The sequence below is a fragment of the Vicia villosa genome, unplaced genomic scaffold, assembly GCF_029867415.1.
Source record: "Vicia villosa cultivar HV-30 ecotype Madison, WI unplaced genomic scaffold, Vvil1.0 ctg.001344F_1_1, whole genome shotgun sequence".
NCBI lineage: Eukaryota > Viridiplantae > Streptophyta > Magnoliopsida > Fabales > Fabaceae > Vicia > Vicia villosa.
In genome coordinates, this window is record NW_026705585.1 from 383,052 (window position 1) to 397,461 (window position 14,410).

At 34.3% G+C, this 14,410-nt stretch overlaps 1 protein-coding gene across 2 annotated transcripts; it reads right to left on the reverse strand.

Annotated features, from left to right (window-relative positions):
- Positions 1-1,725: 1,725 nt before the first annotated feature.
- LOC131634752 (branched-chain-amino-acid aminotransferase-like protein 2) lies at positions 1,726-7,764 on the reverse strand. 2 transcript variants are annotated; one of them, XM_058905378.1, is made up of 21 exons: positions 7,569-7,764; positions 7,250-7,321; positions 7,056-7,154; positions 6,801-6,872; positions 6,536-6,628; positions 6,321-6,458; positions 6,118-6,176; positions 5,809-5,911; positions 5,286-5,474; positions 5,074-5,174; positions 4,717-4,771; positions 4,535-4,621; positions 4,247-4,298; positions 3,957-4,042; positions 3,533-3,586; positions 3,307-3,390; positions 3,062-3,133; positions 2,811-2,891; positions 2,331-2,366; positions 2,086-2,217; positions 1,726-1,960 (listed from the first exon to the last, which is right to left on the reverse strand). In XM_058905378.1, exons 2-20 carry the CDS (start codon positions 7,316-7,318, stop codon positions 2,089-2,091), a joined length of 1,659 nt encoding a protein of 552 aa, XP_058761361.1. In that variant the 5' UTR covers positions 7,319-7,321; positions 7,569-7,764; the 3' UTR covers positions 1,726-1,960; positions 2,086-2,088. The 2 variants fall into 2 exon arrangements, with proteins under 2 accessions (XP_058761361.1, XP_058761362.1); XM_058905379.1 differs by lacking the exon at positions 7,569-7,764 and adding an exon at positions 7,504-7,544.
- Between the last annotated feature and the right edge of the window lie 6,646 nt (positions 7,765-14,410).

The following is a 14,410-nucleotide window of genomic DNA, read 5'->3' on the forward strand; positions in this document are numbered from 1 at the left end:
GTTGCTACTCCTTCCACAGCTCACTGCAACGATGTTGATGAAATATTTACGGAGTATCTTGATCATCTGGTCCTAGAGGATGTATGTAGTGTACCATCTCCTCATCCGTGGAGTTTTTCATTCTTCTACATCAAATAATTTTTCAAAATGTCACATCCTTGCATGACATCGGATGCATAAGGATGGCCACCTACACCATCTCATCAGGGGATATAAGAGGAGGAGGAGGAGGAGGAGGAGGAGGCGGCTAGGGCAGATCATATTGTTGATGTGTTACCTACATGTCAATGTATTATGGATATTGGGCGAGTGGGTAGAGAGAGAGAGAGAGAGAGAGAGAGAGAGAGAGAGAGAGAGAGAGAGAGAGAGAGGAGAGTTTTTTGAATGTACTCTTGAGAGGGTCATTGTAGAGGTCATGATAGTCAAGACACAAAATGTCTTGCAGTACAGGAGGAAAAGGAGGAACCGGGGGTCAAATATATTTAGTAGTTGACTTTTTTTATTTTGATCATTTGTATTTTGGTCTTTATTTTGTGAACAATGTATGGTTTGCATTTTGATTTAATATATCATATTTTAATTGAATTACATTTGTGTATGATTTGATTGAATTATATATGATTGATTGTATTTTGTGATCATTGATGGTTTAATTGAATTAAATAAAGTTGATTAAAATATGTCAAATTTATAACAAAAATACTGCCTATGATGAAAATTTAATATATAAACACACTGTCATGAGTTCGAAATATGACATGAGTTAGTTCGGAACGTAAAGATTAACTTCCGTATTAATTTTTGACAAAATGAGAAGTGACTCACTTACAAAATGTTTTACCTGTGTATGAGGGACATTCGGAGGTTAACTTCCATATTATGGGAAGCACATTTTAGGACTTCTTAAGGGTGACTTTTTACCACTTAGTTGGAATGAGTAATCTCGAAGAAAAAAAAAACATGAAACTCACAATGGCAGCTCTAGAAGTAGAGGTCACACTCACTGTTGAGCTTAATAATAAGATGACCCTTTCATTCTCCTTTGGGACGGTAGTTGCAAGCTCCCAAGCTCTTAAGTTTTCAGACATCGTAGGAGATCTAACTTATACTATAGCAACCACCACAAGAACTGTCTCTGAAACTACAACCTCTGGCATCAAGGAGCCTGTACAACCGACTAAGAGAGGGGATAGAGACAAGAAAGGGAGAGGGAGGGAGGGAGTTCAATTTGGTGTGGAGGTGGCATACTACGATCTAGTTGAAAAACTACAAGATCCAATCATCCAACCATTATTGATTGAAGTTCACAGTGAACCAACCTACTATGGTGGTGGTTAGCCTCTCTCCTAGCAAGAGTATGCACGAACCTCATATCAAACACGCTAGTGCATTTTACCAAGGCGTTCTATTGTTTGCATCAGGTGTCAACTTATCGCATCTATTTTCTTGCTCCTTAGCAGAAGCACTAAGTACGCCGGTGAAGGAAAGGCCTTCTTCAGTGTTAGTAAGCTAGCTTTGTAAGGTAAAGCCAAAGAAGCCTGGTTCAACCCAGTTTATTGTGACTTTGAGTTATTTGGTATGCAATTGTATGATGCTCAAAGTGTTATTAAAATCAAATATTACAAGTTTCAATTTATTCATATATATTCTTCACATGTATAACTAGAGGAAAAACATAATACATAACAGATAAAGATATTGTATCTAGAGAAACACACAAATCAAACTACAAAGATAGGAAGTCTTCTGTATTACTATTAGTGCACACCAGTACAAAATTGATAAAAATGGAGATACTGTTTCATATTGCATTGTAAACTCATAATTTTATGCATTATTTATCTAGAACCGATAGGTAGAAGATGAAGTAATACACATTTTTATTTTCGATTGAAAAAAAGCAATGCCAAGATTGGTAGTAGTGGCACGACAGCCATTTTCACTAACTTCCGCGTTCAAACTGCACAGTTGAAGAATTTTATTTAAAAATCATTAGGATTGAGGGAATTGAATTCAAATATTGCGGTATGGCCAAGTATAAAAAGTTGTTCGTAGTCCTAAAAGCACAAGAAAAATATTGCATACCTTTCAATTATCGAGGTAGTCCTGTATTGGTACACCGGACTCTTCAGTCAATTTTTTAAAACTAGCTTGCAATTTTTTTGTTACTGGCCCTACTTTTCCATCACCAATTGTGCGTCCATCAACCTTCACAACCTGCAGGTGGTAAACAATTTAGAGTTTAGGATTTAAGGTTTATTTTCTCATGATGTGCAAAAAATGTCGGTAGCATAATTCGGACAAAACTTTGGAAGGTATAAAGTACTTACTGGACTTAGTTCTCCCATTGTACCTGTTGTCCATACCTGTAAGGTAACTTTCAAGTTATAACTTGACATAAATTTGAATATTCAAACCAATGTTCAAACCAAAAGCTGAAAGTTAACGGATTCTTAATATATCAGTATTGTGATCATATAATGAAAATAAAACTACTGAATTTCATAACAGAGTGAACTTAAATTTTGCTACCATTCCTACATAGAATACAAAATTTAGAATTAGGACAATCTGATAGGAGTAAGGTATTTAATACATTGCTATTTTGTAATGAAATCTTGAGTCATGTGAGTTGTGACATCTCTCAGTGTGGTTCAAAAAATCTCTAGAAATATAGGAGTAACATTTCGGCTATATATATATATTCCTAATTTCCATAAGCCAGTAACAAATACTTAATCAATAGAAAATAAAAATCACTTTCTTTTAAATTATTAGATTTCTAGGAAAAGTATATATTAGTGGTGAACCTCATCTGCAGTATGCACTTCTGATAGGCTGATTCTCCGCTCTTCTAAAATAAACTGCTCCTTCACCACAAGATCCATAACCTTAAATTGCGAAACAGCTTAGTCCCGTCAGTACCAATATATAATAACTTACAGGGATAGTAGATATTTTTTCAAAGCAATGCAAAATGTTTATCATTATTAGTCCTAACTCAAAATATCCATCTTATGAAAAATAAGTTGGTTTAAAAAAATGAATCTGCACAACTTACAGTTGCTCTAGTAATGCCAGGAAGACAGTAATCAGCATGTGGTGTCAAAACACGGCCTTTCTTAACTATGAACTACAGAAAGTAAAGCAATATATCAGTTGAAATGTACATGCAATCTACCATTGTCAGTTGCCAGCAAAACCCTGTGCAAAAGAGACCGACGAGGAAAATCTTCTGATCGTTCTCATTTAACAAAATAGAGAACAAAGACCTTTATAACAGTTGAGACAAAGTTCAAGACATACGATGTTTGTTGCATTGGTTTCGGATACAAAACCATCTTTGTCCAGCATGATTGCGTCATCTGCTTTTGCATTATTGCTTTCAACCTGTGCACCAAACCAAATAACGACATTTGTGTGAAATATTATTCAGAAAGACAAGATATTAACATGAAAAGATGTTAAAATTATGGCTTATTCCATTTTGCATTAATATATGTGAAAAATCATGCGGTGAATAGAAAATTACCTTTGCAAGTATGTTGTTCAGGAGATTGTTGTGGTGTATCTTTGAATCCAAATTCTGGTAAAACAGATAAAAAGATCAAACAATCAACTAGGCAAACCAAAAGAGAGTATGTCAATCAAACAGGAACGTTGTTGGTTTTGAATTAATCTCGCCGATTAAAAGCTTCTCCCTCGGGTCTCATATATTTGCAAAAACTTTTGATTATATCTAAGACCACCAAACGTAACATTTCTTTTAGCTTATAATTGAGACTGGAGGGAGAATTCTCCAAGCAATCCCGTGCCAATTTCAATTACCATTATCAAAATGAATAAAAGCGGAGTATGTGAATGCTTGAAAATCATGAAACCAACAATTCAAGCATAGATTATTAAAATAACAACTTGCTCCTTCGAACTAACAACTATACAAACAAGAAACTTACATTTGGTGAGTTACGGCGTGTTGTGGCAGTTACAAGAACTATACCGTGCTCATTATCATAAACAGGGGGCTTCCATTCGGCAAGCACTGCATAATTTAGCAAGGACCAATTTCAGTATAATATTGCATGTCCAGGTGAAAAGTACATTGTATGGCAGATCCAGACAGGTTTGGCTAGATCAATCCAAAAACATCGCTGAATAATGCCAATATTGACATGCATATATCATCAAAAAAACCTAAATATTTTGGTGCAGTATCATTGTTACTTGTGAAAGGTTAAGTTGTTACCAATTAATGTGCATCCATACAGATTTAATGCCGGACTCATCCCAGAAGTAACCTAGAAAAGAAGATAACATAGAATTGGTTAGCAATCAGTTTCGCAACTGAATTAAATACGATTGATGGTTTCATAACTTCGGTTGCAAACAGAATGAAATATAGTCAACACTAGTGAAACAATAGGCTACGATTTAGCATATTGCATGTTTACAAGGTTTAATTGTTGAGATGGAATAAAAACCATTAGGAAACAAAGAATTAACGTAATAGAAACAAAACTCTGAGAGAATAAACCTTTTTTCCTCGTGTTAGAGAAAGTCGTATGTGGGCATTGTCAAACATCCCATTCCTAATTAGGGTCTTGAAAATAGCTTCCTTAATCTGCAATATATCTTACGGAAAAGCATCAGAATTTAAAATGGGGTAACAATCTGAATCATTCATGATGGATGAACAGAAAGCATCTTCAGACTCACCTCATTTCGAGTTGGAACATTTTCAAAAGCCAGAGCTTTAGCTGAATCGAACATCCTGGTGAGATTAATGAAAATCAATTACATTGATGAAGACGACAAGTTTTTACAAATAAAATCATATTATCAGTACAGAATGAATCAATGAATTACCAAACTACAAGTTTAATCAAATTGATCGGAAATGAAACCAAAACAAATAACTCAATAGAATTCAATCTATGCTTTTTTTTATATAAAATACATAAATAAACAAAAAAAGTATCCATCTATGCTTGTTTAATTAAACAGCTATATACATTATTGATAACATAACACCAGACATCAACTTTCAATTTTTCAAGTTTGTAAACTACCTACCTGTCCAGATGTTCCTCAAGTTTAAATATCTTTTTGTTATACACTCGAAGACCCTCCCAAACGGAGTCGCCTCCTTGGGCAACGGAATCAAACACTGAAACCTAATATATCATAGAATAAAAATTTAACACCCCGAGAATGTGTGCTCAATTACATATCTCATGTGCCTTATTTTATTTATGAGAAAACTTGAAATGTTGTAAAATAAATACCCTGGCATTCTCGCGTGTTACAATCTCATCACCGACCCAAGCAAGCAGTTTCTCATTTGCGGGAACCGGAAGGGCCGGAGGAGGTAAAGGAGAGCTCAGAAGAGATGACTTCTTCCTTACATGGCGCCGAAGTATGTTGTAAAGAGGTAGACTTTGCTCCAATAAATCATAGAGAGCAAAGGGAAATGGCTGAAAAGGAAATAACAACACCGCTTAAACTCAACAAGGATTTCCCCAAGCCCAAAATCGCTCCTTTTATATGCCTAATCATTTCTAGAAGGTTTGCTCTATATCTTTCCAATGCTCGAGACACATATATGCTGCCTTCAATTGATGAGTTCTTATGCCATGCTATTTTTAGTTCTCAAGTAGAAAAGATTATATGTTTTCATCAGTAGCTAAAACTTTGTATTGTAATTGGAAAACATTGAAAAACATATTGTTTGTTACTGCAAATGATATAATGGTATAGACTCCTTGCAACGGGAACTAAACTTAAGGGATACATAAAGGAACTACATACCTTAGGATACTTCTTTTGTTCCTTAAAACCAGTAGATTTGTGTACCGTGTTATACCACCAAGGAGCCCATAAGCCATCTATTGGTTTTGGACCTGCTTCCCAACTGAAAAGTTCGAAATTTTAGTTGTTCCTTCCCATGTATGAATTTAAGAATGAGTTCAAATTTTGGAAGAATGCTTCAACCACATTTTCAATGACTAAATTTTTTGAATCTAAGAAGATTTTTCAACAAGAAAACATTGAAAAAAAGAAAGACCAGAAAAAGTAGCAGCACGAGGCCAGGATTTGCATAATGAACACTCTGCATACCTGAGCATTGAAGGTTGAAAAGGAATCTCCAAATCATCACAAAGACACCGTAAAGTAGCCTGCAAATTAACAAGATCACAAATTAAAGCAAGAATAAAAGCAGAATCTAAATTTGCATATAAGTCCGTCTAATCACTAATGTATCACGCAAAACGTACGACTAAATTATATCCATATCTAAAGAGAAGCAAATACATATTTACCTCAGGATCTTTTTGAAGTTCTTCAGCATCAATAACCGGCGGCGGTTTTCCACTCTCAGAGAGTTCATTGTATATATGAACAAGCTCCAACAAACCCAACTCAAAGAAAGATGGGGGCACAACCTTGTCAAAGGATGGCTGGAGGACACACAATGAAATATCATAAGCAACTACCAAAAGATTGAAGTGGCATACAACTTATGAACAATAGTTACCAGTATGTCAAGAGGATTTCTTATGAGAATGAAGTGTTTTCCTTTCTTCAATAAATCTTCCGGCAACCCAAGCACCCTTTGTTTTGATATATGCTGAAAGCAACAAAGTAATAAGAAAGATTGGATTATTTCTCCAATCTCCAAAGACTTATCTTATATAAGAAACAATTCCAATTCACATACAAAGGGAATAACTGTGAGAAAACAGTATATGTAATTTACTTCCTCATGGATTGCATCATATCTTGAAGGAGACTCGGTTTACCTTACAGAATCTATACTTTTTGTTTCCCGTACCATAAATTATGTCGTTCACAACCTTATTTCCATCAGATTCCTATTACAATTGAAAGAGCAACAACAATGAGGATTTAGGAATATACATAGAGCTCTTTAGCACTGAAACCTCTGAAAAAAGTGTGTACGTGTGTGTCAGTGTCGTGTTTCTGTTGTCCGTGCTACATAGATGTAGAGCAGATAAATTTAAAGGTACTTGAAACGAGTGAGATAAATACCATACCATTTCGGCAAGTAGTTGTTCTCTATATGGTCTGTTAAAACCACTGATTTTAAGGAAATTTGCATAGAGAGGCTCATCAAGCACTTCAATATCATCCCTCTAAACAAACACAGATCACAAATGAATTGAACTCAACAAACCGAAATCAAAAAACGAAAACATAGTGATGATGATGATGATGATGATAATAATACCTGTGAAAAAGAGTACATTAGGCTTGTACTCAAGGACCTTGGAGCAGACCAAGAATGAATCACCTCCATATTCTGCAATCAGATAAATCAAAATTAGATACAGTTATCATCATTCTTATTTGTTAGTCTTATACACACTTATGGTAATTTAATTCAATTTAATTTTCCAACAAGTGACATTAAGAATCTTAGAATCTTTGAATAATTATTAATTAATGATGTTAATTAGTAGTGGTAAAGTTAAAAAGGTGGACCTAACATAACTGTAACCCTCGACCATTTGTCCGAAAATAGAAAGGGAAAGAATTGGGTACAGTACCGTTCCTACAAGTGGAAAATTCTCTAATCCAGATGAGAATCCGGTGTCACTGAACCAGTGAATTGTTTTATCAGAAACACATAGTGATTTCAGACAACAAATCGAAGGGATCTTGGGAAAATGAGAACAAAATGTTGAAGAAGATAGAGAAAGGAGTGTTCTTTGACTAGGAAGTAATTCTGGTAATGAAAATGTTATCTACGTGTCGTGTTTTAATTGGACTGCAACCATTTTCAATGAATCGGTTTCATTATTTAGCACTAGTTATGTCTTACCTTATGGTCGGTTTCTTAGTGTGTTTTTTTTTTTATTATTTCAAGTAAAATGCAAATATTTTGTCAAAGTGGACAAAAAAAACTTTATAGTTAGAACCTAATTTGGTAAAAGTATGTGCATACAAATTTTCTCTAAAAATATAGTGGAAGAGATGTCTCAAATTAAATAACTTCGAATTAACTCTTTTAGGATGTGTTTAGATAAAATAATTTTTAAAAAAAATTAAGATGATTTGATTAAAATTTATTGTTTTGATTAAAAATATGAAGAAATGTTAAAATGATATAAATTTATTAATATTTTATGAGGTTAAAGGTAGTGCACTGATGTAAAAAAGTTTTACACTGTCATCCAATAGAAACAAATCGTTTTGTCATGTCATATAAGTTTTTTTAAAATTACAGTCTGACTTGTTCTGATTCATGGTTGTGATTGGTTGACAGGGTAAAACTTTTTTACACTGTCAGTGCATCACCCATTTTCTTATATTCTATTCAAGTTAAATTGAAAAAAATTATTAAAAGGTAAAAAACTTAAAATTACTCCTCCCCTCTATATAACTGCTAATGTTCAATTGTTTTATTATTAATTTTTCAAAATTATATGAGGTTCTTATGTTGTACAAAAAATTTAAATTCACCCCTAAAATAGAGAAAGGTGTGTAATTTGACTAGGGAGTAATTTTGGTATTAAAAATGTTATTTACGTGTCATGTTTTAATTGGACTACAACAATTTTCAATGAATCGGTTTCCATTATGAGGAGTGCTAGCAACATTCTCTTTTGAACACTCTCTCAAGCACTCACTTTCTTATTGGTTGAAACATGTGTGGGCCCCTCATTTTGAAAATAGGTCCCACATAAAGTAGTAGGACTCACACATGTTTCAACCAATAAAAAAATGAGTGTTTGAGAGAGTGTTCAAAAGAGAGTGTTGCTAGTCTTTCTCTTCCATTATTTAACACTAGTTATGTCTTACGTTATGGTCGGTTTCTTATTGTTTTTTTTTTTTTTTTGGATTCAAGTAAAATGCAAATATTGTCAAAGTGGACAAAAAAAACTATGTCTTAATAAAGAAGATTCAATGCTCCAAAAAAAAATTGCAAATCATGGATCGCCACAAGAGATTTTTATAATTAGAGCCTAATTTGCTAAAAATATGTGCATACAAATTTTCTCTAAAAATGTAGTGGAAAGAAATGTCTTAAATTTTAGCAAAATAACTTCGAATTAACTCTTGGGTGAAACATTTTAATGAAGAAAAATAATTTTTTTTGAAGGAATTGAGAATAACTAGACTAAAATTTATTGTTTGGATGAAAAATATGGAGAATTGTTAGAATAATGTAAATTAATGAAGTATTTTATTCAAGTTAAATTGAAAAAATTTCAAATGACACCAAAAAGTAAATAATTTGAAATTGCTCTCTCACTTCTTCTTTTTTTACGAGAAAAGATTAGATCATTTCATTAATAATAATATCCAGAATACATCTTGGAATATCAATAAAATTATGAAAACTAGCAAGAGATGGAGCCACACGTGCAAGAGCATGAACAACCTCATTGGTTTGTCTTATAACGAACTTAACATGAGAGTTCCTAAAGAAGAGAGTAAGCAGCCTTTTACAATCGCCGATAATAGCTCTGAAATCCGAGTCATTAGGCTTCACAGAATTCACATTATCCACAACTTGCTTTGCATCTAATTCAAAATCCATATTGTCGAAGCCCAGATTAATTACCCACTTAATAGCTATCAAACGGCCTATAGCTTCTCCAATAACCACATCAGTACAAGGTGAAAACCATTTTGTTCGGGCTGTAATAAAATGGCCTGCGTCATTTCTAATACAGGCACCGATGCCTACCTTATTATGAGAAAAGGAAGCATCAATATTGCACTTGAGGCGACCAGACGATGGTTTGCACACCTAGTTGTTGGAACAAAATTGAAAATTTGTTCAGAATCTAGTTTTGATGATAACAAGCGTATATTTTATTAGTAACAATTTTATTACTAATGGCTTCATTGAGTGTGCATAAACAGTGTCAAATTCCTTTACAACATATACAACAACTCAATCAGAAAGTACATCAGAAGCTTCAAAGAAAATGAACAAGAAAAATCAGTTACAAGAAGCCTTGCAAACTCAGAAGATCACGCACGTAGAAGATCAGAAGTTCTGAAGTTACAAGTTCTGAAGTTACAATGCAGTGACTTACAAAAGGTAAACAGCAACAGAGTCACATGTGAATCAGAAGATAACCTTCAGCTCAGCATGCAAAATCAAATAAAATACAAAGGATCGAATCAAGAAGAAAACCGTTACAAACATCATCATTAGCAAAACGGTTATAACAATCAAAAGGAACAACTCCCAAGGTTGATTGAAGAAGCAACCTACATGCAGTCCATTGGAGAAAACAAAAGCACAGAGGAAACACGCTTGCATTTATTACGCATTCCAAAGATCAAGACAACGAACACAATTTCAAAGCTATAAAAAGAAGTAAGATCTCTTATGAAATGTGTGGTTCAGGAAAGATGTAGTAATGAAAAACTACTAAAATCAAAAGGAGCTTTAAACATAAGAGGATTGAAATACTGTCTCCCTGAAGACTCCCATTCAAATTATTACTCAAGAACCAAAGAAGCAACTCTCAATAAGAACAGTTGTTCTTAATCTGCTTATGAAGAAGATCAGAGGAAGAAGAACCAAAGAAGAAACTCTCAATAAGAACAGTTGTTCTTAATCTGCTTATGAAGAAGATCAGAGGAAGAAGAACCAAAGAAGCAACTCTCAATAAGAATAGTTGTTCTTAATCTGATTAAAGAAGAAAGCTGAAGATCAATGCAAGAAGCAATCCTAAATAAGAACCGATGTTCTTAATCTGCTTAAAGAAGAAAGTTGAAGATCAATGCAAGAAGCAATCCTGACTAAGAACAAATGTTCTTAATCTGCTTAGCTGGAGAAGTGAAGACGAAGATCAACTTGAAGAAACACTCAACACTGGAATACAATGTTCTTACTCTACTTACCACCATGAAGCAAGGAACTAGTCAGAAGATGCAGACAAGAAGAGTTCAATGATTATTCAACTAAAACAAATTTACTTGTCATACAGTTTGTAATTAGAATATCTGCTTATTAAGAAGTATTATGTGAAAACCAAGTTAAATTGGTAATGATGCCTTGAGCGACCAAGTTAAGGTCATAAGCTTGAGAAGACAGTGGCTGCGGTCATTGTGGAAATCTCTTGGAGACCAAGTGAAGGTCAGGAGTCCCGGAGTCAATCGATGTTATATCTCGTGGAGATCACTGAACAGTCCATTGTAGTTAGTCACAGCAGGTAGCTGTGCAAGGAGTTAGTCACAATGTGTTGTTGTGCAGGTTACTAGATTGATGAACGTTATATCTAGATGGGATCACTGAACGGTTCAGTCATCTAGGGGTTAGTCACAGCAATTGGCTGTGCGGGATTGTTAGTCACGAAGGAGGATCGTGCAGTTGTAATCATGATTTGGTTATAGTGGATTAAGACCTCTGGACAGAGGCAAATTACCTGAAGAAGGTGAACTGGAGGTAGCCTTATTCAGAAGGTGAACCAGGATAAAGATGAATGTGTCTTGTACTTTCTGAACTATTCGTTTTAACTTAGAAAATTCAAGTAAAAGCTCTTCAGAACTGTACTGAGACCAGTCAGAAGTTCTGATGACACACATAAGTTAAAATGATCATCTCATTGGTTATGTAGTTCTACTTCTACATGCTTCCGCAACACCAAATGCATAATCCAATAGATGATAAAATGAAAGAAAGCAAAGACGTTTAAAAAGAAAGGGAATTTTAATCCGGTAAAGAACACAATTCAATCCCCCCCTTTCTTGTGTTTTTCTCCACCTTCATTAGTAACAGTTGACAGATCAGGAGTATTAATCTCACTGTTTGGGCGATATTGCTGAGCATCTTTCCATCCAGCCAAAAGTTGAGACGTTCGCTGACATATTACACCTGTCGGCTCTTCCACAACATTCCACATATGATTATTTCTCCCTTTTCAAATGCTCTAAAGAATGACGGAGAAAATTGATTGATGGTCATGATTTGAAACCTGCAAAAAAAGAAAAAATTACATAAGCAAACGACCCTCCATTGTTACTACAATGTTGCAACATAGGCCATAACCCCACTTTATTCCAACACTCAATACTTTTAGGACACTGGAAGAATAGATGGTAAGAGTTTTCCTCATTATTACTACAACCAACACAGATAGTTGGGCAAGTGATCCCTTTATCCAATGGTATTCGTCTAGTAGGCACACAATCTCTACATAACCGCCACAAAAAATTCTTAACTCTGGGGGGAGTTTTAATGTTCCATAACAAATCCCATCTCTCGTTAATCCTAAGGTGAGAAGTATCAATAGCTTTGTTGATGCAATATCAATAAGCATTACGAACCGAGAATTTTCCATCTTTTTCACACCTCTAATGCAATTTGTCATCTTGAACCGAAATAAAAAGCGGTGTGTTTTGTACCTTTTGCGCAATATCTTCACCTACTAGTGACAAAACCAACGCATGATTCCTTTGTTTGCCATTTGGATTCAGCAAATCCGAGACGTTAAGATTACTCACAAACAAATTATGTGGCCACGGGTTTTCTAGAGAAGTGCCATAAAAAAGCCAATTTTGATCCCAAACCGAAATATTCTCTCCTGATCCTATACTCCATTTGAGAACTCCCTTCATCACAAATTTGGAGCTCCAAATACTTCGCCACACATAACTGGGATTATGGCCAACATTAGAATTAAGGTAATCACTATTAGGAAAATACCTGGCTTTATAAAGACGAGAGACAAGAGTATCAGGATTAGTCATAATTCTTCAAACTTGTTTGCTTAGCATCGCATAGTTGAAGGCACTAATATTCTTAAAACTCATTCCCCCTACATCTTTTTGCATAGATAAACGATCCCAAGACAACTAGTGAATGCCTCTAGCTCTATCTCTTTTATTACCCCACTAAAACGAGTTCATCATCTTTTCAATCTCATCTAATAAAGTAGAAGGAAGAAGAAAAAGGCTCATCATGTAAGTCGGAATAGACTGTAACACAGATTTAGTCATGGTTTCCCTCCCTGCTTGAGATAAACTTCTACTACTCTAGGAATTGATTTTCCTCCTAATTCTATCTTTAATAAACTCAAAGGTTACTCTCCTGCTTCTCCCAACCATAGAAGGAACACCAAGATACTTACCAGTACCCAACACTTCTTGAACTCCTAAAGAGGTGGCCCGCAAATTCCTAGTATCAGAATCAACATTCCTACTACAAAAGAACTCGGATTTCTGGAAATTGGTCGCTTGACCAGAAGCTTCCTCGTACGTAACAAGAATATCCTTCATAACATTAGCTTTTTCATTAGTAGCTCTGAAGAAAAGAAAACAGTCATCGGCGAACAGAAGGTGAGAAATGATAGGAGCATTCCTACAGATTTTAATACCATGAATATCACCTCTATTTTCTGCTTTCCTGATAAGTGCAGTGAGCCCTTCTACACAAAGAATGAATAAATACAGAGAAAGAGGGTCCCCCTGCCTCAACCCTCGGCCAGGAGCAATTGAACCGACCATGTTACCATTTACTATCACAGAATACTCCACGGTTTCAACACAAAGCATAATCCACTTAATCCATTTCTGACAAAAGCCCATGGTGATGAGAATATCCTTCAAGTACTCCCAGTTTATCCTATCATACGCTTTACTGATATATAATTTAAGAGCTATCTCACCGACTTTGTCTCTGATTTTAGTCTTCATATGATGAACCACTTCAATGGCAGCCATAACATTATCCAATATAGATCTTCCAGGAACAAAAGTTGATTGATTATCTGAGATGCACTTCTCTAATATTCTCTCACTTTATAATCTATATAATGCGAATGTTAAATTATTTTATTATTTTTTCAAATTTTGCAAGACGGTTCTCATATTGTACGAAGATTTCAAATTCACCCTTAGAGTGTGTTTGGATGGAGCATTTTAATGAGGGAAAGTAATGTTTTGAGGGAATTTAAAATGATTTGATCAAAATCTATTGTTTGGATATAAAAATGAAGAATTGTTAAAATGATGGAAATTTATGGAGTATTTCATCTAAGTTAAATTTAATCATTTTGAAATGACACTAAAAACTAAAGAATTTGAAATTCCTCTCATGTTCCATAGAATGTATTTGTTATTATTATTTCTTCAAACTTTACAAATTGGTCCTCATATTTTCCAAAATTATAAAATTGACCCCAAATTTTTTTTTAAAATTGCAAATTGGTCCTTAATAATTTTTAAAATTTACAATTTGGTCCTTCAAATTTTTAAAAATTGCAATTTGGTCCCTACTTTTCAATTTTTTAATTTGGTCCAAAAAATTTATATTTTATAAAAAAATACCCAAAAAATCTAACAATGAATTACCTTAATACTTCATCCAAACAAAATAATTTAAAATGAATGGATTTCAATTGAATCATTTGAATTGCTTTGAATT